This window comes from Haliotis rufescens, unplaced genomic scaffold (genome assembly GCF_023055435.1).
Source record: "Haliotis rufescens isolate VD_foot unplaced genomic scaffold, xgHalRufe1.0.p SCAF_56, whole genome shotgun sequence".
NCBI classification, from domain to species: domain Eukaryota; kingdom Metazoa; phylum Mollusca; class Gastropoda; order Lepetellida; family Haliotidae; genus Haliotis; species Haliotis rufescens.
Window position 1 is genome coordinate 1,481,082 of NW_025964290.1, and position 22,479 is coordinate 1,503,560.

At 44.7% G+C, this 22,479-nt stretch overlaps 1 protein-coding gene across 1 annotated transcript; it reads left to right on the forward strand.

Annotated features, from left to right (window-relative positions):
• The first annotated feature begins 936 nt into the window (after positions 1–936).
• Positions 937–21,198, forward strand: LOC124124583 (glutathione hydrolase 1 proenzyme-like). The gene is made up of 12 exons (XM_048385268.1): positions 937–1,031; positions 6,220–6,447; positions 7,867–7,992; positions 8,294–8,394; positions 8,788–8,977; positions 9,754–9,914; positions 10,899–11,048; positions 11,351–11,487; positions 13,700–13,887; positions 17,127–17,370; positions 18,729–18,842; positions 20,286–21,198. The coding sequence occupies exons 1-12, from the start codon at positions 997–999 to the stop codon at positions 20,427–20,429; spliced, it is 1,818 nt and encodes a 605-aa protein (XP_048241225.1). The 5' UTR covers positions 937–996; the 3' UTR covers positions 20,430–21,198.
• Positions 21,199–22,479: the final 1,281 nt, after the last annotated feature.

Below are 22,479 nucleotides of genomic sequence, written 5' to 3' on the forward strand. Positions count from 1 at the left end.
GAGCTGTATATCAAGGGTACTGTATGCATCTACATTACCCAGTAGAGCTGTATATCAAGGGTACTGTATGTATCTACATTACCCAGTAGAGCTGTATATCGAAGGTACTGTATGTATCTACATTACCCAGTAAAGCTGTATATCAAGGGTACTGTATGTATCTACATTACCCAGTAGAGCTGTATATCAAGGGTACTGTATGTATCTACATTACCCAGTAGAGCTGTATATCAAGGGTACTGTATGCATCTACATTACCCAGTAGAGCTGTATATCAAGGGTACTGTATGTATCTACATTACCCAGTAGAGCTGTATATCAAGGGTACTGTATGCATCTACATTACCCAGTAGAGCTGTATATCAAGGCTACTGTATGTATCTACATTACCCAGTAAAGATGTAGATCAAGGCTACTAATGTATCTACATTACCCAGTAAAGATGTATATCAAGGGTACTGTATGTATCTACATTACCCAGTAAAGCTGTATATCAAGGCTACTGTATGTATCTATATTACCCAGTAAAGATGTATATCAAGGGTACTGTATGTATCTATATTACCCAGTAAAGATGTATTTCGATGGTACTGTGTGCACCTACATTACCCAGTAAAGATGTATTTCGATGGTACTGTGTGCATCTACATTACCCAGTAAAGATGTATTTCGATGGTACTGTGTGCACCTACATTACCCAGTAAAGATGTATTTCGATGGTACTGTGTGCTCCTACATTACCCAGTAAAGCTGTATATCAAGGGTACTGTGTGCACCTACATTACCCATTAAAGATGTATTTCGATGGTACTGTATGTATCTACATTACCCAGTAAAGATGTATTTCGATGGTACTGTAAGCATCTAACCCGTAGAGCTGTTTATCGAGGGTAATGTATGCATCTACACTTCCCAGTTTAACCGTATATCGAGGGCACTGTATCACCTCTCGTTCAGTCTGTCATCACCCCCTGTCGTCCAGCATCGTCTTCCAGAATGGCCGACTCAGATCTTGAAGGGAAAGATATAACGTGAGTTTTCTTTTTTTTAACTCGTGATGGGTAACAATAGATTGACTGGTATAGATATAAATGTTTGATGTCAGATATATGAGGAGCGATATTTTCCAGCTATATAATGTTAGTACGACCTATTTACCCTCGGCCAGGTGTCCCTCCACATGACGGAACATTCCACCTGTACTACCCATGTCTTGTCTAGCAATTGGGGCATCCCTCTGCTGTGAGAGTGTGGTCATTGGCGCCTTAAACTGGCATGATTCAGTAAAAGTTTTTACTTCACGCCCTAAGCATTTGTATTTCACATTTGCTGGTCCAAACTCGATGAAAGATGGTGTCCGAGGAACTCTTGGGACACGTTATAGAGAATTGATTTTAAGAAGCGACATCATTTACAAATGTATCGATTATGACAAGTTTATAATATACTGACTAGTGTCTTTTTTCTTAAATTGCTCGCTCGGCTTCCTGTCACATCGTGCACTGAATTTCACCAAATGCAAAGAATCTGATCCTTGTATCACTAATCAGCACATCAACAAACCGCATCCTACAGTATACTGCTGTATGTAGGACGTCTGACACGATCAATTAAAGCACAACCTACAGTATACTGCTGTATGTAGGACGTCTGCCACGATGAATTAAAGCACAACCTACAGTATACTGCAGTATGTAGGACGCCCTAACACGATCAGTTAAAACACAACCTACAGTATACTGCTGTATGTAGGACGTCTGACACGATGAATTAAAGCACAACCTACAGTATACTGCAGTATGTAGGACGCCCTGACACGATCAGTTAAAACACAACCTACAGTATACTGCTGTATGTAGGACGTCTGACACGATCAATTAAAACACAACCTACAGTATACTGCTGTATGTAGGACGCCCTGACACGATCAATTAAAGCACCACCTACAGTATACTGCTGTACGTAGGACGCCCTGACACTGCTGTATACTGCTGTATGTAAGACGCCCTGACACTGCTGTATACTGCTGTATATAGGACGCCCTGACACTGCTGTATACTGCTGTATGTAGGACGCCCTGACACTGCTGTATACTGCTGTATGTAGGACGCCCTGACACTGCTGTATACTGCTGACACTGCTGTATACTGCTGTATGTAGGACGTCCTGACACTGCTGTATACTGCTGTATGTAGGACGCCCTGACACTGCTGTATACTGCTGACACTGCTGTATACTGCTGTATGTTGGACGCCCTGACACTGCTGTATATTGCTGTATGTAGGACACCCTGACACTGCTGTATACTGCTGTATGTTGGACGCCCTGACACTGCTGTATACTGCTGTATGTAGGACGCCCTGACACTGCTGTATACTGCTGTATGTTGGACGCCCTGACACTGCTGTATACTGCTGTATGTTGGACGCCCTGACACTGCTGTATACTGCTGTATGTTGGACGCCCTGACACTGCTGTATACTGCTGTATATAGGACGCCCTGACACTGCTGTGTACTGCTGTATGTAGGACGCCCTGACACTGCTGTATACTGCTGTATGTTGGACGCCCTGACACTGCTGTATACTGCTGTATGTAGGACGCCCTGACACTGCTGTATACTGCTGTATGTAGGACGCCCTGACACTGCTGTATACTGCTGTATGTAGGACGCCCTGACACTGCTGTATACTGCTGTATGTAGGACGCCCTGACACTGCTGTATACTGCTGTATGTAGGACGCCCTGACACTGCTGTATACTGCTGTATGTAGGACGCCCTGACAGCCCTGTATACTGCTGTATGTAGGACGCTCTGACACTGCTGTATACTGCTGTTTGTAGGTCATGTCACCGTCGATGTAAGAGCGCTTGCCCGTCGAGACTTCTGCCGTGTTAGCGTTTTAAACTAGGTCATGCAACTGATTAACATAAAACAACCAGGACGCATATGTAAATAATTTAAAAAAAACTCTCCATGTCCAACAGAAACATCTGCATAAAGCAGAGTCGCTTGTACGAGTCAGACTGTATCAAGAGCATGCGTTTATGAATCACTATCACATAGTGATGGTACTAGATGTTCGCGACAAGGTAACCGTATCCTGCGCCACCTGTCGGTACATATTGACATCGGGTAATCTTACAAAGGCAATACCTCGTCAATCACCCAGCGGTGGGACAGGCACGGTGCCCTTCAACCTATGTTTGTCGTTGGATGAATACATTTGATCAATGGGTGTGGCTCTGGCACCTGACTGATTGCATGGTCATCGCAGACAGTTGGCGTAGATCATTGATCTTGTTCCTAGTCACTGGTTTGCCAGTTCCTGAATCGAATATTTCCAGACCGTCTTCTGTCGGACACCAGAAATGGGCTTTACACATTGTACCCATGTCTGGAATCAAACCAGCGTCTTCGGCGTGACGAGCGAACGCTTTAACCATTGGGCTACCCGACCGCCCCGCGTTATTAGTCCGTCTGCCTCACTCATTCTTTTCCTATTGACACGTCATCTGGAAGCACAAGACACACACATATGGAACTGAAACTTAGCAAGACTGTTCCCAGTTACGGCGTTCCTAAGAAATCCAAGTCGACTTAATCTTGAACATTTAGACAGCCATATTGAAATGTCCTTTGTGCCGATTACTGACCCATTTCTGAATGTAGTGTGAAATCACGTACACCTATCGTTCATTCTTTGAGGTATCATTTTGACTGCAATTAACTTACCTCAATTTGACCTAAAAACGACGAATTTTCATAGTGTTGTTTCGCTGACCTTATTCAAACATGGGAACAGGTAGGCAGGTGGGGGTGTGGGGGTGTGGGGGGATGGGGAGGGGTGGGGCTGTTCAACATTAGGTGTGTGCAAGAGCGTGTGCCTTCTTGTAGTCATACCTCGCGCATTAGAAGACAATGGAGTCGCTATTGACCTTGACCACGTGCGATACCGATTATGTAAACAACGATATCTCATTCCACAATAAGGTCATGTTGATCGTGTCCCTGAATGATGAACATCATGAACGTGATGATGATGAGTTGGCCGGTACCCTTCCCTCTGTTTGTGGAGGGGTGTGGGGTGACCTTTTGGTTAAAGCGCTCGCACGTCACGCCGAAAGCTCGGGTTCTATTCATTGATTGAATATTGCTGAACGCCGTTTCAGCTTTAATCATGTTGTACAATTATGTGAAGACCGTTATTGGTGTATCCCACTGCGAATTTGTATCAGCCCAGCTTGACAATTGTCCATTTTCGCCCCCAAACGGAAGCAGGTGTTGTTTACTGACTCCAGTCACCTCACTCACTTCACTTCACAGACCAAACGGAAGCAGGTGTTGTTTACTGACTCCAGTCACCTCACTCACTTCACTTCACAGACCAAACGGAAGCAGGTGTTGTTTACTGACTCCAGTCACCTCACTCACTTCACTTCACAGACCAAACGGAAGCAGGTGTTGTTTACTGACTCCAGTCACCTCACTCACTTCACTTCAAGGACCAAACGGAAGCAGGTGTTGTTTACTGACTCCAGTCACCTCACTCACTTCACTTCACAGACCAAACGGAAGCAGGTGTTGTTTACTGACTCCAGTCACCTCACTCACTTCACTTCAAGGACCAAACGGAAGCAGGTGTTGTTTACTGACTCCAGTCACCTCACTCACTTCACTTCACAGACCAAACGGAAGCAGGTGTTGTTTACTGACTCCAGTCACCTCACTCACTTCACTTCACAGACCAAACGGAAGCAGGTGTTGTTTACTGACTCCAGTCACCTCACTCACTTCACTTCAAGGACCAAACGGAAGCAGGTGTTGTTTACTGACACCAGTCACCTCACTCACTTCACTTCACAGACCAAACGGAAGCAGGTGTTGTTTACTGACTCCAGTCACCTCACTCACTTCACTTCACAGACCAAACGGAAGCAGGTGTTGTTTACTGACTCCAGTCACCTCACTCACTTCACTTCACAGACCAAACGGAAGCAGGTGTTGTTTAACTGACTCCAGTCACCTCACTCACTTCACTTCACAGACCAAACGGAAGCAGGTGTTGTTTACTGACACCAGTCACCTCACTCACTTCACTTCACAGACCAAACGGAAGCAGGTGTTGTTTACTGACTCCAGTCACCTCACTCACTTCACTTCACAGACCAAACGGAAGCAGGTGCTGTTTACTGACTCCAGTCACCTCACTCACTTCACTTCACAGACCAAACGGAAGCAGGTGTTGTTTACTGACTCCAGTCACCTCACTCACTTCACTTCACTTCACAGACCAAACGGAAGCAGGTGTTGTTTAACTGACTCCAGTCACCTCACTCACTTCACTTCACAGACCAATGGCATGTGCCAGTTATCTTTAGTTGCTACAAACTGAAGACATGAAACCTTTGGAGGATAACAACTTCTGTATAGTTAGTAACAACATTTCATCAGGTGAAGCTCGCAAAATAGACTTGAATCGTCGTTAGTCACCTGATGAAGGCGCTTGAAGTAGTCTTGAATTGTCGTTAGTCACCTGATGAAGGCGCTTGAAGTAGTCTTGAATCCTTGTTAGTCACCCGATGAAGGCGCTTGAAGTAGTCTTAAATCGTCGTTAGTCACCTGATGAAGGCGCTTGCAGAAGTCTTGAACTGTCGTTAGTCACCTGATGAAGGCGCTTGAAGTGGTCTTGAATCGTCGTTAGTCATCTGATGAAGGCGCTTGAAGTAGTCTTGAATCGTCGTTAGTCACCTGATGGAGGCGCTTGAAGTAGTCTTGAATCGTCGTTAGTCACCTGATGAAGGCGCTTGAAGTAGTCTTGAATCGTCGTTAGTCACCTGATGAAGGCGCTTGCAGAAGTCTTGAACTGTCGTTAGTCACCTGATGAAGGCGCTTGAAGTAGTCTTGAACTGTCGTTAGTCACCTGATGAAGGCGCTTGAAGTAGTCTTGAACTGTCGTTAGTCATCTGATGAAGGCGCTTGAAGTGGTCTTGAACTGTCGTTAGTGACCCGATGAAGGCGCTTGAAGTAGTCTTGAAATGTTGTTTCAAACAATAAAGAAAGTTTATCCCAAGTTATTATCATTTTCCACGTTTCCATGAAATTCCTATCAAATTGTTATGAATAAAATATTAACACAATTAAGGAAGGTTTAGTACCAGTGCTATAATTCTCACAGACCTACTTCTTGATTCTTGTAAGCATCGTCTGCTCCACAGGCGTCGTTCCCGCCCAATCGTCATTGCCCTGATAGCGGGAGCCCTTATCATTGGCCTCGGTCTGGCCTTCGGACTGGGATTTGGTCTGAGGTCCTTTCATCACGATGCGCCACAGCTAGTGGAGACGAGCACCAAATCTTCCGTACAACAACCGCCAAAGTCGAAGAGAGGCTACTACAGATTTGCCTCTGTCACTTCTGATGCTAAAATATGCTCGGATATCGGAACGTAAGCGATTCTCAAACGATACTGGTTTTCTTCAATATCACATAGTTATGCTATAGGGATAAACTGGATTACGAGTGTTTTGCTTTGTGTGTATCTTTGTTGTTTAACGCTGCTGTCAGGATATAGGATGGATATCGTTGATAAGGGAGGGTCTGTTGAGGTAGGGGGTAGGGGTGGCTGGGTCTGGGTAGGTAGGGGCAGTGGGTGCTGTGGTGTGGGGAGGTAGGGGAAGGGGGGCTGGGGTTGTGGTTTGGGGAGATGGGGGTGTGGGGTTGGTCCGAGGAGGTAGGGGGAGTTGATGGGTCCGAGAAGGTAGGGGGAGTGGGTGGGTCCGAGGAGGTAGGGGGAGTGGGTGGGTCCGAGGAGGTAGGGGGGGTGGGTGGCTGGGTCTTCTGGGGAGGTAGGGGGAGGTGAGGCTGTGGTCTGGGTATGTGAGAGGAGAGGCTTGGGTCTAGAGTTGTAGGGGAGTGGTTGGCTGGTTCTGTTGAGGTAGGGGGTAGATGGCTTGTTCTGGGAAGGTAGGGGAGGGGGTGCTGGGGTCTGGGGAGGTAGGGGAGGGGGTGCTGTGGTCTAGAGAGGTAGGGGAGTGGGTGTCTGGGTCTGGGGAGGTAGGGGGAGGGGGTGCTGTGGTCTAGAGAGGTAGGGGAGTGGGTGTCTGGGTCTGGGGAGGTAGGGGAGGGGGTGCTGTGGTCTAGAGAGGTAGGGGAGTGGGTGTCTGGGTCTGGGGAGGTAGGGGGAGGGGGTGCTGTGGTCTAGAGAGGTAGGGGAGTGGGTGTCTGGGTCTGGGGAGGTAGGGGGAGGGGGTGCTGTGGTCTAGAGAGGTAGGGGAGTGGGTGTCTGGGTCTGGGGAGGTAGGGGGAGGGGGTGCTGTGGTCTAGAGAGGTAGGGGAGTGGGTGTCTGGGTCTGGGGAGGTAGGGGGAGGGGGTGCTGTGGTCTAGAGAGGTAGGGGAGTGGGTGTCTGGGTCTGGGGAGGTAGGGGGAGGGGGTGCTGTGGTCTAGAGAGGTAGGGGAGTGGGTGTCTGGGTCTGGGGAGGTAGGGGGAGGGGGTGCTGTGGTCTAAAGAGGTTGGAGGGTGGGGTTGGCTGGGATCTTGTATCGAGATATTTCAGCTCCTTCTACAAAACCAGATATATTTGTTTAAACTATGAGCCTGTTTTTTTAAAGAAAAACACCTTGCAACAAGCCCCACCGTTTCCCCTCCACCCTCCCAAGATTATCAAATGGTTACTGGAGTCATCTCTCCCAAATAAATGGATGTTTGCTCATTTACAGTTCGCTCCCCCCTTTGAAAGAGATGGAATCACTTTCGTTGATTCGTTGATAAGTTGAGTTTTCCACAATCATGGGGAAAGTATTGTTGTAAGGTTGGATAGTTTCAGAGTGTTTCTGTCAACCTATTCCTCATCTGTTGTCTCCAGCAAGATCCTGGCAGTGCATCGAGGGTCGGCCGTGGACGCCGCTATCGCCACCATGGTGTGTATAGGCGTCGTTCAACGGCAGAGCTGCGGCATCGGCGGGGGCTTTTTTATGACCTTCTACAACAGGTACGTCCGTTTATCTGTCTGTTCTTTCACTTCTCCATCTTCTCCGTTTGTCTTATAGGTCAGTCCGTCTCTCTGATCGGCAACCTTGCGACATCACCGTCTTTGAGATTGCTCACAAACCGGGCTGTGTGCGGACCTGTATGACTGTCTGTATAACGGGACGTAACGGTAGCCTTGTGGTTAAAGTGTTTGCGCATCGCCCAATAGACCCGGGTTCGATTCCGACGTTGCTACTATGTGTGAAGTAGGTATAGATCGCTGACGATAATTTAACCTGTAAATCTAACGTGCTTGTCACCAGGTCCACGAGAGCGGTTGAAGTCCTGGATGCCCGCGAGAGGGCGCCACTTGTAGCCAACGAGAGTTTCTATATTGGGAAAGTCAAGGGAGCCTCTGTATTGGGTAAGACACACACTCTCTCTCTCTCTCTCTCTCTCTCTCTCTCTCTCTATCTCTCTCTCTCTCTCTCTCTCTCTCTGAATATGAAGAACAAATCATTCCCTGGCGGCCCAACATGGTGGTAGCAACCGCAGTGGTCGATGATGTAGAAGTGGCAGTTGCTGTAGCAGGCGACGGAGCCGTTATGGAAGCTGTGTCAGTAGACGTTCCAAGATTCGTGTCACATGTAGTCGACAGCAGCAGGTATCCAGGTTCGCAATCCAGAATTAGAGGGGAATGGTGGTGTCAGGTTGGATAGTCCCCATCAACATTCTGGCAGTGCATCGCGGGTCGGCCTTGGACGCCGCACAGCCTACGTAGGGTAATACACCGTTAACAACGATGTTTCTTTCCTAGGGGGGTTGGCGATCGGCGTTCCGGGGGACGTGATGGGACACTGGGAGGCTCACCAGAGGTTCGGCCGCGTGCCGTGGAGGGAGCTGTTCCAGCCAACCATTGACCTCTGCAGGAACGGCGTCCCCATCCTCGAGCCAATCCATCGCGCCATCACACTATATGCAGAGGTCCTGAAGAATATGTCTTACACGTGAGTGTGCTGGTTGGGAAAACATGTCTCACACATGAGTGTGCTGGTTGGGAAAACATGTCTTACACGTGAGTGTGCTGGTTGGGAAAACATGTTCTGCACGTGAGTGAGCTGGTTGGGAAAACATGTCTTACACATGAGTGTGCTGGTTGGGAAAACATGTCTTACACGTGAGTGGGCTGGTTGGGAAAACATGTCTTACACGTGAGTATGCTGGTTTGGAAAACATTTCTTACACGTGAGTGTGCTGGTTGGGAAAACATTTCTTACACGTGAGTGTGCTGGTTGGGAAAACATGTCTTACACATGAGTGTGCTGGTTGGGAAAACATGTCTTACACGTGAGTGGGCTGGTTGGGAAAACATGTCTTACACGTGAGTATGCTGGTTTGGAAAACATTTCTTACACGTGAGTGTGCTGGTTGGGAAAACATATCTTATACGTGAGTGTACAAGGTGGGAGAACATATCTTATACGTGAGTGTGCAAGTTCGGGGAACATATCTTACACGTGAGTGCTCAATGTAGGAGAACATATCTTACACGTGAGTATGCAAGGTAGGAGAACACGTCCTGCACGTGAGTGTGCAAGGTGGGAGAACATTTCTTAGATGTGAGTGTGCAAGAAGGGAGAACATATCTTACACGTGTGTGTGCAAGAACGTGTCTTTGAGCTGTTTAACCTTGCTTTGGCCGCTCTGGACCTGGTGGACCTGATGTTGAAGTAGAGTGTATAACGTAGCGCTGGGTTTGGGCAAAGTTCTGTGTGTCCCTCAGGATGTACTTCGACAACGTGACGGGCGAGGCTGTGAAGGTTGGGGACAGGGTGAAGTACCACGCTCTCGCGGACACCCTGGAGAGGATTGCGGAGAAAGGGGCACCTGTCTACTACAACGGCTCCCTGACTGACGACATCGTGGCAGACATCAGCGAGCACGGTAACATTCTCAGTGTCGAGTGAGTGAGTGGATGGGGGGGGGGGGGGGGGGGGGGAGGGGGTGAGTGAAGGTATAAGTGAGTACAAGGAGCGAGTGAGTGAGTGACGGAGTGAGTGCGTGACGGAGTGAGTGAGTGACTGAGCGACTGCGTGACGGAGTGAATTCTAACAAAGGAATAATTGTATACGAATTCAATCATGTATCATTTTACAAGATTTCTTTCCGAATGACCAGGTTACGTTGATAGATGTTTTGGGCTTACGATCTACCAGTAACATATAAGGGTCATTATCAAAATTCCAATTCCCTTGAAAAACATTTTATATTTCAATAAATAAAAAGAAAATCGTAAGACGCATCACATCAACCTTTCAACGCATCACATCAACCTTTCAACGTATCATATCAACCTTTCAACGCATCACATCAACCTGTCAACGCATCACATCAACCTGTCAACGCATCACATCAACCTGAATGTGCATCACATCAACCTGTCAACGCATCACATCAACCTGAATGTGCATCACATCAACCTGAATGCGCACCACATCAACCTGTCAACGCATCAAATCAACCTGTCAACGCATCACATCAACCTGTATGCGCATCACATCAACCTGTCAACGCATAACATCAACCTGTCAACGCAACACACCAACCTGTCAACGCATCACATCAACCTGCTAACGTATCACATCAACCTGTAAACGCATCACATCAACCTGAATGTTTTATTCGCAAGTCAGTAATGAAATACGACCATAAGATAACGTTAAGTAAACACAACCAATAAATGAAAGAAAGGAAGGCTGCGCGGATGGTTGGATGGGTTGACGGACGGACGGACGGACGGACGGACGGACGGACGGACGGATGCATGGATGGGTTGACGGACGGGCGGAAGGACGGATGCATGGATGAACGGACGGACGGATAGATGAACGGATGGAAGGCTGGTGTATATCTGTTTCGTTCCCTCAGGCGGGGTCATCACTCGGGAGGACCTGAACCTCTACACGGCCACGTGGAGGACGCCCGTCAACGTCACCCTCAGGGACAACCTCACCGTCCACTCCATGCCACCTCCCGGCAGCGGGGCGGTATTCGAGTACATGCTCAACATCCTGGATGGTAAGCGACCCCATATAAGTCGCCACCATGAAACATTACTTTGTGTTTTCCTGTTTCCTTAGGGGCGCTGGTGCTGCAACCCCGGCTACAGATAGTTACTCCCCTTAGTCGTGCCAGAATTTAATTTATTATCAGATTTCAGATTATCCTTTATTATTTTATTTTGGTTCATCTGTACCATACTCGACCGGCTAACCTGTATTGCTTCGGGCTTTCCTCCCACATGAATTAGAACGCAGTGATGTAACTGGCATAATGTTCAAAAACGGGGTGAAATCCAGTATACGATGTCTTGTTGCTAGGTTACGGCTTCACGCCCGACAGTCTGTCGACCAATGAGAAGAGCGTATTGACGTATCACCGGATCGTGGAAGCCATGAAATTTGCCTACGCCAAGAGGACGGATCTGGGGGACGAGGACTTTGTCGACGTGGCAGAGGTGGGAGGTCATGTGTGACAGAAGTGAAAGGTCATGAGTGGTTGTATGCCTTGGGTAGATATGTTATCTGTGTGACGACACAAACTCTGCTGGAGTTGCTTTGTATTATTAGAGGGGTTTGCATGTTATCGGAAAATAATATGTCCTCAAATTTCTTGAAAAATATAATCATGCTTTAGACAGTTAAAAAAACAAAAATTCTTGTCACAAAAATATTACATGTTTTTTTTCTAAAAAAATAATCAGGGTCATACTTTTAAAGAAGAAATATGTGGTACTAAATCCCAGCCCTCATCCACATCTCCCATCTCTCCACTCCACCCATCTTATTATTAATTATTTTTACAATTTGCGCTTACTGAATCTGTGAGTTTTTGTTTTGGCTTATGAATGTCTCCTTAAATGGAGGAACGACTCCGGTACTCCTTAAAAGGAGGAACGATTCCGGGTCTCCTTAAATGGAGGAACGACTCCGGGTCTCCTTAAATGGAGGAACGACTCCGGGGCTCCTTAAATGGAGGAACGACTCCGTACTCCTTAAATGGAGGAACGATTCCGGGTCTCCTTAAATGGAGGAACGACTCCGGGGCTCCTTAAATGGAGGAACGACTCCGGGGCTCCTTAAATGGAGGAACGACTCCGTACTCCTTAAATGGAGGAACGATTCCGGGTCTCCTTAAATGGAGGAACGACTCCGGGGCTCCTTAAATGGAGGAACGACTCGGGTACTCCTTAAATGGAGGAACGACTCCGGTACTCCTTAAATGGAGGAACGATTCCGGGTCTCCTTAAATGGAGGAACGATTCCGGGTCTCCTTAAATGGAGGAACGACTCCGGGTCTCCTTAAATGGAGGAACGACTCCGGGGCTCCTTAAATGGAGGAACGACTCCGTACTCCTTAAATGGAGGAACGATTCCGGGTCTCCTTAAATGGAGGAACGACTCCGGGGCTCCTTAAATGGAGGAACGACTCCGGGGCTCCTTAAATGGAGGAACGACTCCGTACTCCTTAAATGGAGGAACGATTCCGGGTCTCCTTAAATGGAGGAACGACTCGGGTACTCCTTAAATGGAGGAACCATTCCGGGTCTCCTTAAATGGAGGAACGATTCCGGTACTCCTTAAATGGAGGAACGACTCAGTACTCCTAAAATGGAGGAACGACTCCGGGGCTCCTTAAATGGAGGAACGACTCCGTACTCCTTAAATGGAGGAACGACTCCGGTACTCCTTAAATGGAGGAACGATTCCGGGTCTCCTTAAATGGAGGAACGATTCCGGGTCTCCTTAAATGGAGGAACGACTCCGGGTCTCCTTAAATGGAGGAACGACTCCGGGGCTCCTTAAATGGAGGAACGACTCCGTACTCCTTAAATGGAGGAACGATTCCGGGTCTCCTTAAATGGAGGAACGACTCCGGGACTCCTTAAATGGAGGAACGACTCCGGGGCTCCTTAAATGGAGGAACGACTCCGTACTCCTTAAATGGAGGAACGATTCCGGGTCTCCTTAAATGGAGGAACGACTCCGGGGCTCCTTAAATGGAGGAACGACTCCGGTACTCCTTAAATTGAGGAACGACTCCGGGGCTCCTTAAATGGAGGAACGACTCCGGTACTCCTTAAATGGAGGAACGATTCCGGGTCTCCTTAAATGGAGGAACGATTCCGGTACTCCTTAAATGGAGGAACGACTCAGTACTCCTAAAATGGAGGAACGACTCCGGGGCTCCTTAAATGGAGGAACGACTCCGTACTCCTAAAATGGAGGAACGACTCCGGGGCTCCTAAAATGGAGGAACGACCCCGGTACTCCTTAAATGGAGGAACGACTCCGGTACTCCTTAAATGGAGGAACGACTCCGGGGCTCCTTAAATGGAGGAACGATTCCGGGGCTCCTTTAATGGAGGAACGATTCCGGTATTCCTTAAATGGAGGAACGACTCCGGTACTCCTTAAATGGAGGAACGACTCCGGGGCTCCTTAAATGGAGGATCTATCCCGGAACTTTTTAAATGGAGGAACGACCCCGGAACACCTTAAATGGAGGAACTATTCCGGAACTCCTTAAATGGAGGAACTATCCCGGAACTCCTTCAATGGAGGAACTATTCCGAAACTCCTTAAATGGAGGAACTATTCCGGAACTCCTTAAATGGAGGAACTATTCCGAACGACGTTAAATGTGAACTCACTCATTCGCTTACACAGCTGGTTAGAAATATGACGTCGCTTGACTTTGGCGACTACATCCGAGGCAGTATCACAGACAGCGTCACGCATGACACCGACTATTACGGGGCGACGTTCTACGACCAGACAAAGACGGGGACGTCCAACGCCTGCATCATCGACGCCGAGGGCAACGCTGTTACCATAACGGCCACGATAAATACATTGTGAGTACCTTAGTTTTAGAATACCAAGGTTTTCAGAACTTAGAAAAAGCAAGAACTGTTACTTTGTTAGATTGCCCGGTCAACTGCATTATCCAGCAATATTACCCAGTTGAATTGTAAGACACAGGTTTTACAGACAGCCTTTTCATATGTGTCTAATCTTTGACCGGGAAAGAGTCACACATCATTTTCGCGTGAATCGAACCTGCAACGTCTAATATAGCATTGTAAGCAACTATTTTCCCACTGAGCCACCGGGGCAGTTGATAAAGGGGTGTTCAATCTTACATGTCATGACTTCGGTTGTATACATGCTGCACCTGTCTTTTCTCTCGCACGCTTTCATCGAATTCCTCTTACACCTTGACAAACTCTATTCTTTCAGTATAAACTATCCCGTTGTTTTCTTATTCTTTCTGGTATTTCTTGCATTTAGACTTCACAAGTTAGTTGAAACACACCTCCTCGGTTTTAGTGGAAAATGCAAAACCTCCGAGTCGTGTTTAACTATATCACCCACTTGCATTACCCAATTGCATTTACCAGTTATATAAACTATTTAACTTAACCTGTTTTTTTAACCGGTTATATTAACAAGTTATATAATTATATAACCCAGTTACATTACCCGGTTATATTGACACGTTGTATTATGATAGTTACGACAACTCACACATTATTATTATAATTATCCTGTAAAGTACACTTAGTTTTGCAAGTATTTGCAGCCTCTTTTCACGTACTTCAATGTGTTGCCAGTCACAATGGGACAGTCACAAAAATTTTCAGCGCTTCGTGATCATAGCATGCATCGTCTTCCATCAGCCGATGTCAATAATGTGCCTGTCACAACTTACTGGATCCGTGAAGATCCGGGGTAGATTAGGTCTTCAGCAAACCATGCTTGCCGTAAAAGGCGACTAACGGGATCAAGTGGTCAGGCTTGTTGAATTGGTTGATGTATGTCATCGTATCCCAATTGCGTACGCGTGGGTCGATGCTCATGATGTCAATCACTGGATTGTCTGATCCAGGCTCGATTATTTACAGACCATCGTCATATAGCTGAAATATTGCTGAGTGCGGCGTTAAACAGCAAACAAACAAACACTATTTAAGACCGTGTTTCTCACACATGTGCCTCCCCCCAGGTCTCCGGACGGATGGGTAGCCTGGTGGAAAAAGTGTTCTTTCGTCACGAAACAAAGTTCCAAAATAAATTATGCCCTAAAATTCAGTGAGCGCTCATCTAAACAATCATGGACTTGCTTTTATTGCAGTGGAACTCAAACGGCTTTAAGAGATACGGCAATTTAACAAAATGAATTCGTCAAAAACAACAGATAAAGCCGCATGTCATTCTCAGACAGGAGACCAAACCAAACTAAGCTAAAAAGCCAAATTCACTTTTTCTGGGTACACCCAATATAGAAAAGACCAAAAAAAAAGAAAAATGCCTGGCAACAAGGGAGGAGGACTGATCACACTTGTCCTCGACAGCTGTACCTCCAAAAATATCGAAACGAATGTAGGAAACCTTAAAACCCAAGTATTCTCCTTAAAACTGGCATGAAACAAACGTGGAAGAGTTAAGAAGATTAGCTCAAATATACTCAGCAACAAAAGTGACACCAATATGTTTGTGTATTTATCAAACAAGTAAAGTTTGGTTTTCAATATTGTAGTACATGTATGGAATCAAGTCACAAAAACGCAACTGCTACAGAAAAGCATGCATTCCATGCAAAAGTTGACTTTTATGCAAGCCCCATGCATTTCACTACCCAAGAATGGGTATAAAGACATGTGCGTTAACGGGATTCCATATGCATTGTTTAGCATCGTGCTGACAACAACCACTCAGAAAAACAACAAAATTACGCAATTATTCAACATTACGAAATGCCACACCTGTCCGAAAATGAGCGTCTGCGAGCCATTGGTATGCTTGAAGCAGGATCTAGTCAACGTGATGTTGCAAGACAATTTAACGCCCACAAAAACACCATTTGGTGTTTAAGACAACGTTGGCAATAGACAAATGCAGTCAGAGATCATCCTCGGAGTGGCAGGCCACGCGTAACCAATATTCGACAAGACACGTACGAAATCGATTCCAGCCAGCAACAGTGACTGCAAGAAGCATCCCTGGCCATTGACAAATATCTTCACAAACCGTACGTCGTCGCCTAAGATGTGCAGGGATTGTCGCCAGAAGACCCGCCAGACGTCCCATTTTGACAGGAAACCACCGCCAAGCACGTCTACAGTGGTGCAGACAGCGTCTACGCTGGACGGCCATGCAGTGGAGACAAGTTCTATTCACTGACGAGTCTCGTTTTCACCTCAGCCACAGCGATGGACGGATTCGAGTGTACCGACGTCGAGGTGAACGTTACGTCAATCATTGTGTCATGGAAGAAGATCGGTTCGGGGGCGGCAGCGTTATGAAATGGGGTAGGATTACAGCAAGACAGATGACCCGTTTGGTAGTGGTAGAGGGAAATCTCAATGGACAGCACTACCGCGCCGAGATCATCGGCCCTGTTGTTCTACCGTTTTTGCGTCGTCATGGCCCAGGCATTACCTTTCAACATGTCAACACCGGCCTCATATTGTTCGACTTGTTCAGGATTCTCTTCAACAAAACAACGTGAATGTCATCCCCTGACCAGCTCGCTCCCGTGATCTCTCACCAATCGAGCACACGTGGAATGAGATGGATCGGCACCTTCGACTTCAACCACGTGTTCCACAGACACTCCAGGAACTTCGAAACTTGCTCCAGCAGATATGGACAGATATCCCACAGGACTTTGTGCGACGCCTGGTCCATTCCATGTGTTTCTTGCATCGTAACCAGAGGTGGACACACACGCTATTGATTTGTAAATTGACATTTTGGCATGTTCATGTTGTTTTAATGCAATCATGCATTTTCTGAAGTCAGTATGACAAATTAAACCACGTGAACACTTATGGGAGCATTTTATCTGTTGCAAACCGAAATTGTTTGAGATTTCGTGAAAAACATAACTTTGCATTAAATCGTATTCAATGTCACAGGAATTTTGTTGTTCAGTATCGTAGTCAAAAATTGGATAATCCTTGGGGACTTCGATGCCCACAGCCCGGCGGCGGCGTTAAACAACAAACAAAGAAACAGATGACCTTAAGTGTGAAATCAGACAGCATTCATTTGGTTTTGTATTTTAACAGTATTTTGTAATTTCACGCAGTTTTGGTTCCAAAATTCGCGGACGTAGAACCGGGATTACCTTCAATAATGAAATGGACGACTTCTCAACACCAGGCATCATCAATCAATTCGGCGTCCCTGCCTCTGAAGCCAACTTCATCAAACCCAGGAAACGCCCCCAGTCCTCTATGTGCCCGTCAATCATCGTCAACCAGACTTCCGGTGATGTTGTCATGACGATAGGTGCTTCCGGTGGAACCAGAATCACCACATCAGTGGCTTTAGTTAGTATAAACAATTGAAATTAATCCACGCAGACAAACTATAGCATTAAATCAACGCCAAATGTTGAATGTCTATATTTATATTGTATAGAAAGACAATTGAACGAAATCCACGCCAAATGTTGAAGGTATTTATATAATTGTTTACATGGGCAGGTGAACTAAATCCATACAAAATGTTGAAAATATTTCTATAATTGTACATACAAACATTTGAACAGATCCACACACAATGTATACGTAGAAGGTATTTTTGTAATTGTATATACAAACACTGGAACGAAATCCACACAAAATGTTGAAGGTATGTTTATAACTGTTTGCGCAAACAATTTAACGAAATCCACCCAAATTTTTGAAGGTATTTTTTATAATTGTATATACAAACCATTGAACGAAATCCACGCCAAATGTTAAAGGTATTTCTATAATTGTATCGACAAATAATTGAACAAATCCTCACAAAACGTTGAAGGTATTTTTATAATTGTAAACTCAAATCATTGAACGAAATCCACGCCAAATGTTGAAGGTATTTCTATAATTGTATCGACAAATAATTAAACTAAATCCACACAAAACGTTAAAGGTATTTTTATAATTGTATATACAAACCATCGATCGAAATCCACGCAAAACGCAGAAGGTATTTTTTATAACTGTTTGCGCAAACACTTGAACGAAATCCACACAAAATGTTGAAGGTATTTTTTATAACTGTGTGCACGAACAATTGAACGAAATAAAAACCTAATGTTGAAGGTATTTTTAAGGTTTTATTATTGGTGTGAACACAGACAGTTGTTAAACATAATTATTTTTATTGTATGACGCACTTCATAGTCTAGACATTCTCACGATGACACTAATCAACTTTGAACCTTTTTTGGTGGACATTTCGCGAGACCGTGTGTATGTATTCAGGATGTCCTCTGGTATTAAACATGTTCATATTTATCTACGATAGGTATTTCCAAGACGAATGGCAGCCTAACATATTGATGTTTTGACGTTTCATCTATACGTGGTAAAATGTTCATATGCAAGTCCATACTATGAATTATATATATATTTGAATAACATGAAAATAGATTTTTCTAAATGCCTGTGTACAAAGTGTGAATCTGGCGCCGGAGTAATAAGTGTGCCTGGCGCAATAAAATGCACACTTAACCCTTACTTTTGGACAGTTAAAACACATGCCATGTTATCTAAATTCCTATCTCGGAGTTCAAAGTTCAATACTCTTAATCCAGCCCGGCGGACATCCCCACGCTTAAGTCAAACATGGCCGAACATTCTGTCTCAGTTCCTGTCAGATATCACTAAAAGAGTCTGTTTGCTTGTCTCGCCGCCAGGTGGCGATGTTTGCCTTGAGGATGGGGGTGCCGATAGCAGATGCAGTTGATCACAAGCGTCTACATCACCAGTTATTGCCGAAGCAAATACGTATTGAGAGAGGTTTTTCTCAGGTAAATAGGTCAATTGCCGCAAAGTTGGGCAATTTTGCTTGTCAGTGTCACGTCTCTGAGATATCAGACCGTTTTAGTTTACAGTCCTCCCTGGGCTAGGATTAGAAGAAATGTCGGACAAGTCCATTTTACCAACAGGTTGGTTAGGTTTGGTATTTCCCGCATATTCTCACAATCCTCACGTCGATAATCTGTATCTTTTCAACTAATACCGATTGTCATATCTCTCCCACCTTTGGATGCGATCATTCGGCCATTGCGTTTATCTGCGTAGCCTAGATACATCTTTGGGGAACAACTTACCGGTCACTTCCCCCTAAAAAATAACGTCGTCCAAAATATGACGTCATCAAGTTACGAGCGCTTATTCGAGTCTCCAGAAACGACGTCATGATAGAATATTGTTTTGTCCTAAATTCCATATCAACTCATTCATCTCTGAAATCACTCACTGGACGGACATTTGAGAATAACCTTGATTTGAAACAGTGTCTGCCGATTTAATTACAACAAGGGTGTATGTCCATCCATAGTATTCGAGACTGACGAGCTCTTTTTCTGAAGAAGATGTAAAGCATTTCAAAATATAATGAAGTATATTTCCCAAAGCAACAAAAATGAGTGTTTTTATGAAATAAACGACTCGTGCTTGTTGTTTATCGTACAAAAATCACTGCAGGGAGAATAAACCATTGGGGACGCAGCCACGTGTGTTTTATTCTCCCTGCAGTGTTTTATTGTACGATAAACCACGACCACGAGTCGTTTGTTTCTTATATGAGATATCAACATTATGTACAGCCTCTTTAAGGATGGTTATGAAAAGTACCAGCTTTAAATATATTTACAACAGAATAAATAACGATGACTCCCACAAGAGAATCCGACCTCCGAATTGTCGGACTAATCCATTTTAGCAACAGGTTGGTTAGGTTTGGTATTTCCCGCATATTCTCACAATCCTCCGTCCATAACTGTATTTTTTCACCTAATACCGATTGTCATATCTCTCCCACCTTTGGATGCGATCATTCGGCCATTGCGTTTATCTGCGTAGCCCAGATACATCTGTAGGGGACAACTTACCGGTCACTTCCCCCCTCAAAAATAACGTCGTTCAATATATGACGTCATTTCATGATAAAACACTGCAGTGTTTTATTGTACGATAGACAACTCCCAACTCGTGCATTTCTTAAATAGACCATGCTTCGTTCTTCATTGTTCTTTGCGATTTATAGCGAAGCTATCTTATATAAATACATTTGACCTTGTCTAGACGCTCCTAACCCTTCTATAGTAAAGAACACAGTCCTGCTATTTGGTTTAACATGTTAGGTTTAAACCGTGAACGTTTATGAATTAGCTACCCTTTATTTGTGTTGTTGTTTTATGTAAGGAAAATATATCGGACTAATACATTATATACTTGCCTTCTTTCAGGATATCATAGACGGGTTAAAGGCCAAAGGTCATGAAATAGACATGAACACGGCTGCGTCAGTAGTGTCGGCGATCCACGTGACGGGGGGACTGCTTCACGCCGTCGCCGATGTCAGGAAAGGGGGAGAACCAGCAGGGTATTAACGGCATCGTCATTGGAAACGTGCATGTTGGCGACATCGTTGTTGGAGACATTCATGTTGGCGACATCGCCATTGAGACGTTCATATTGGTGACATCGTCATTTGGACGTGCATGTTGATGACATTGTTGTTGGAGACGTGCATGTTGGTGACACCGTTGTTGGAGACGTGTATGTTGGTGACACCGTTGTTGGAGACGTGCATGTTGGTGACATCGTTGTTGGAGACGTGCATGTTGGTGACATCGTTGTTTGAGACGTGCATGTTGGTGACATTGTTGTTGGAGACGTGCATGTTGGTGACATTTATTCACAGTTCTACTCCGCGACTATTAATGCCGATCCTTCACTATAAAACAACAAACCACCGAGTAAATTAATAAATGGAAAATAATGTCTATCTCATAGTTTCAACATTCTTTTGACTTCTCTAAATCATTTACATCTTCGCGTTTAACAGTGAACATCGAATCTATAGTTTTGTATTTTGTCAATTCATCTATTCTAGACCAGTATAACAAAATCACGGGACACTAGTCCCGATTAATCAGCTACTTGATGGTATGAGGACAAGTATAACCTCTCAGTATGACTGCACCTTCAGATGTTCAGTTGCATCTGCGCCAAAACATTTGTTAATTAAAGGGTATACCCTTTAGTGCCAATTTATCTCACACGACAGTGAAAGTTGTGAACTGGAAATATGTCTGTGGTTAAATTCATATGCATATGTAAAGACGTGATAAAGTATTTCACATTTGTGTATCTGTTCCTTGTGTCTGTGTTGTATATTCTGGGTCAGGTTGTTGACTGCATGTATTAACATATTAATAATTATAAACGTTTGGAAAGGAAAGCATCGATTAAGCTCCTGGAACTTTTTTCGAATGCTTTTTACAAAGTAGCGTCCAGTTATACAGGCTAATGACACGCGTAATTTTCTTCCGCAGTGTCAGCAAAACATGCATGTAACAGTAATGAATCAAAGCAGTCATAAAATCCTCAGACATCCAATGATCCCCATTGGTGCACATAAGGCACACATACACTACTCAGACATGCAATTTGAGATTACAACTTGCCTTAACAGAGTAAAAATGCCATGTGATGATGGATATTAAGCAGGAAACAAAATGATTTCGTCCCGTGTCGAGGAGACTGTACCTCTTGGGCCGGGATTTCTTGTCGGATAAAGACGGAGCTTGATGTGTTGAGCGCTCACAGCACAACGTTACATCGGCTATGCCTGACCGGATCGGGTGGTCAGGCTCGCTGACTCGCTGACTGGTTCATGCATGTCATCGTGTCCCAATTACCAACAAACAAACAAAAATACAAAAAAGCAAAGGTAATGCGTCCACGTTTTGCCTTACTTTTTTTTATTTTTATTTTTTTAAACAAAACATATTTTGATACAGAGATGTAATTGGACACAGGAATAAGATACAATGAAGAAAACATGTCAGTGGAACATTTCCATACATGATCTTATATAACTTGCCAGTTTTAATAGAGTTGGCTTATAAGTAATGGACATCAAATGAGAGAATTTTACGGCAGAAGGATACATACAGTAGTATTGAGGCAAAAACTTGTTTCTAATTTCTGAGAGTTTTGGACATTCTAATAAAAAGTGCATTTCATCACATATAAAATTTTTACACAATGTACATTTTCTTTCCTCTCTCACAATATTATACCATCTTCCTGTTTCAATGGGTAATCTATGATTTGCTGTTCTAAAACGAGCAAGAGAGATGCGTAGGGTGATTGGTAGTTCTAGTAAATAAGGTTCTAGAGATGGTAACTCTTTAAACATGTTATAATAGTAACCTTTAGATGAATTTTCCTTTGATTCACGCCATCTTTGCAGAACATTATCAATGAGAACATGTTTCACATTTTGTTTCAACCATGCGGCACTAATAAAGGTTTGAGACAGCCAAATGTAATTAAAGCCTATATTTTGAAGAATGCATTTTACTTCTTTTAATAGTGGGAAATGGTAATCTGGATTTGCAATGGACATTTGAAACATAAGTTTATATACTA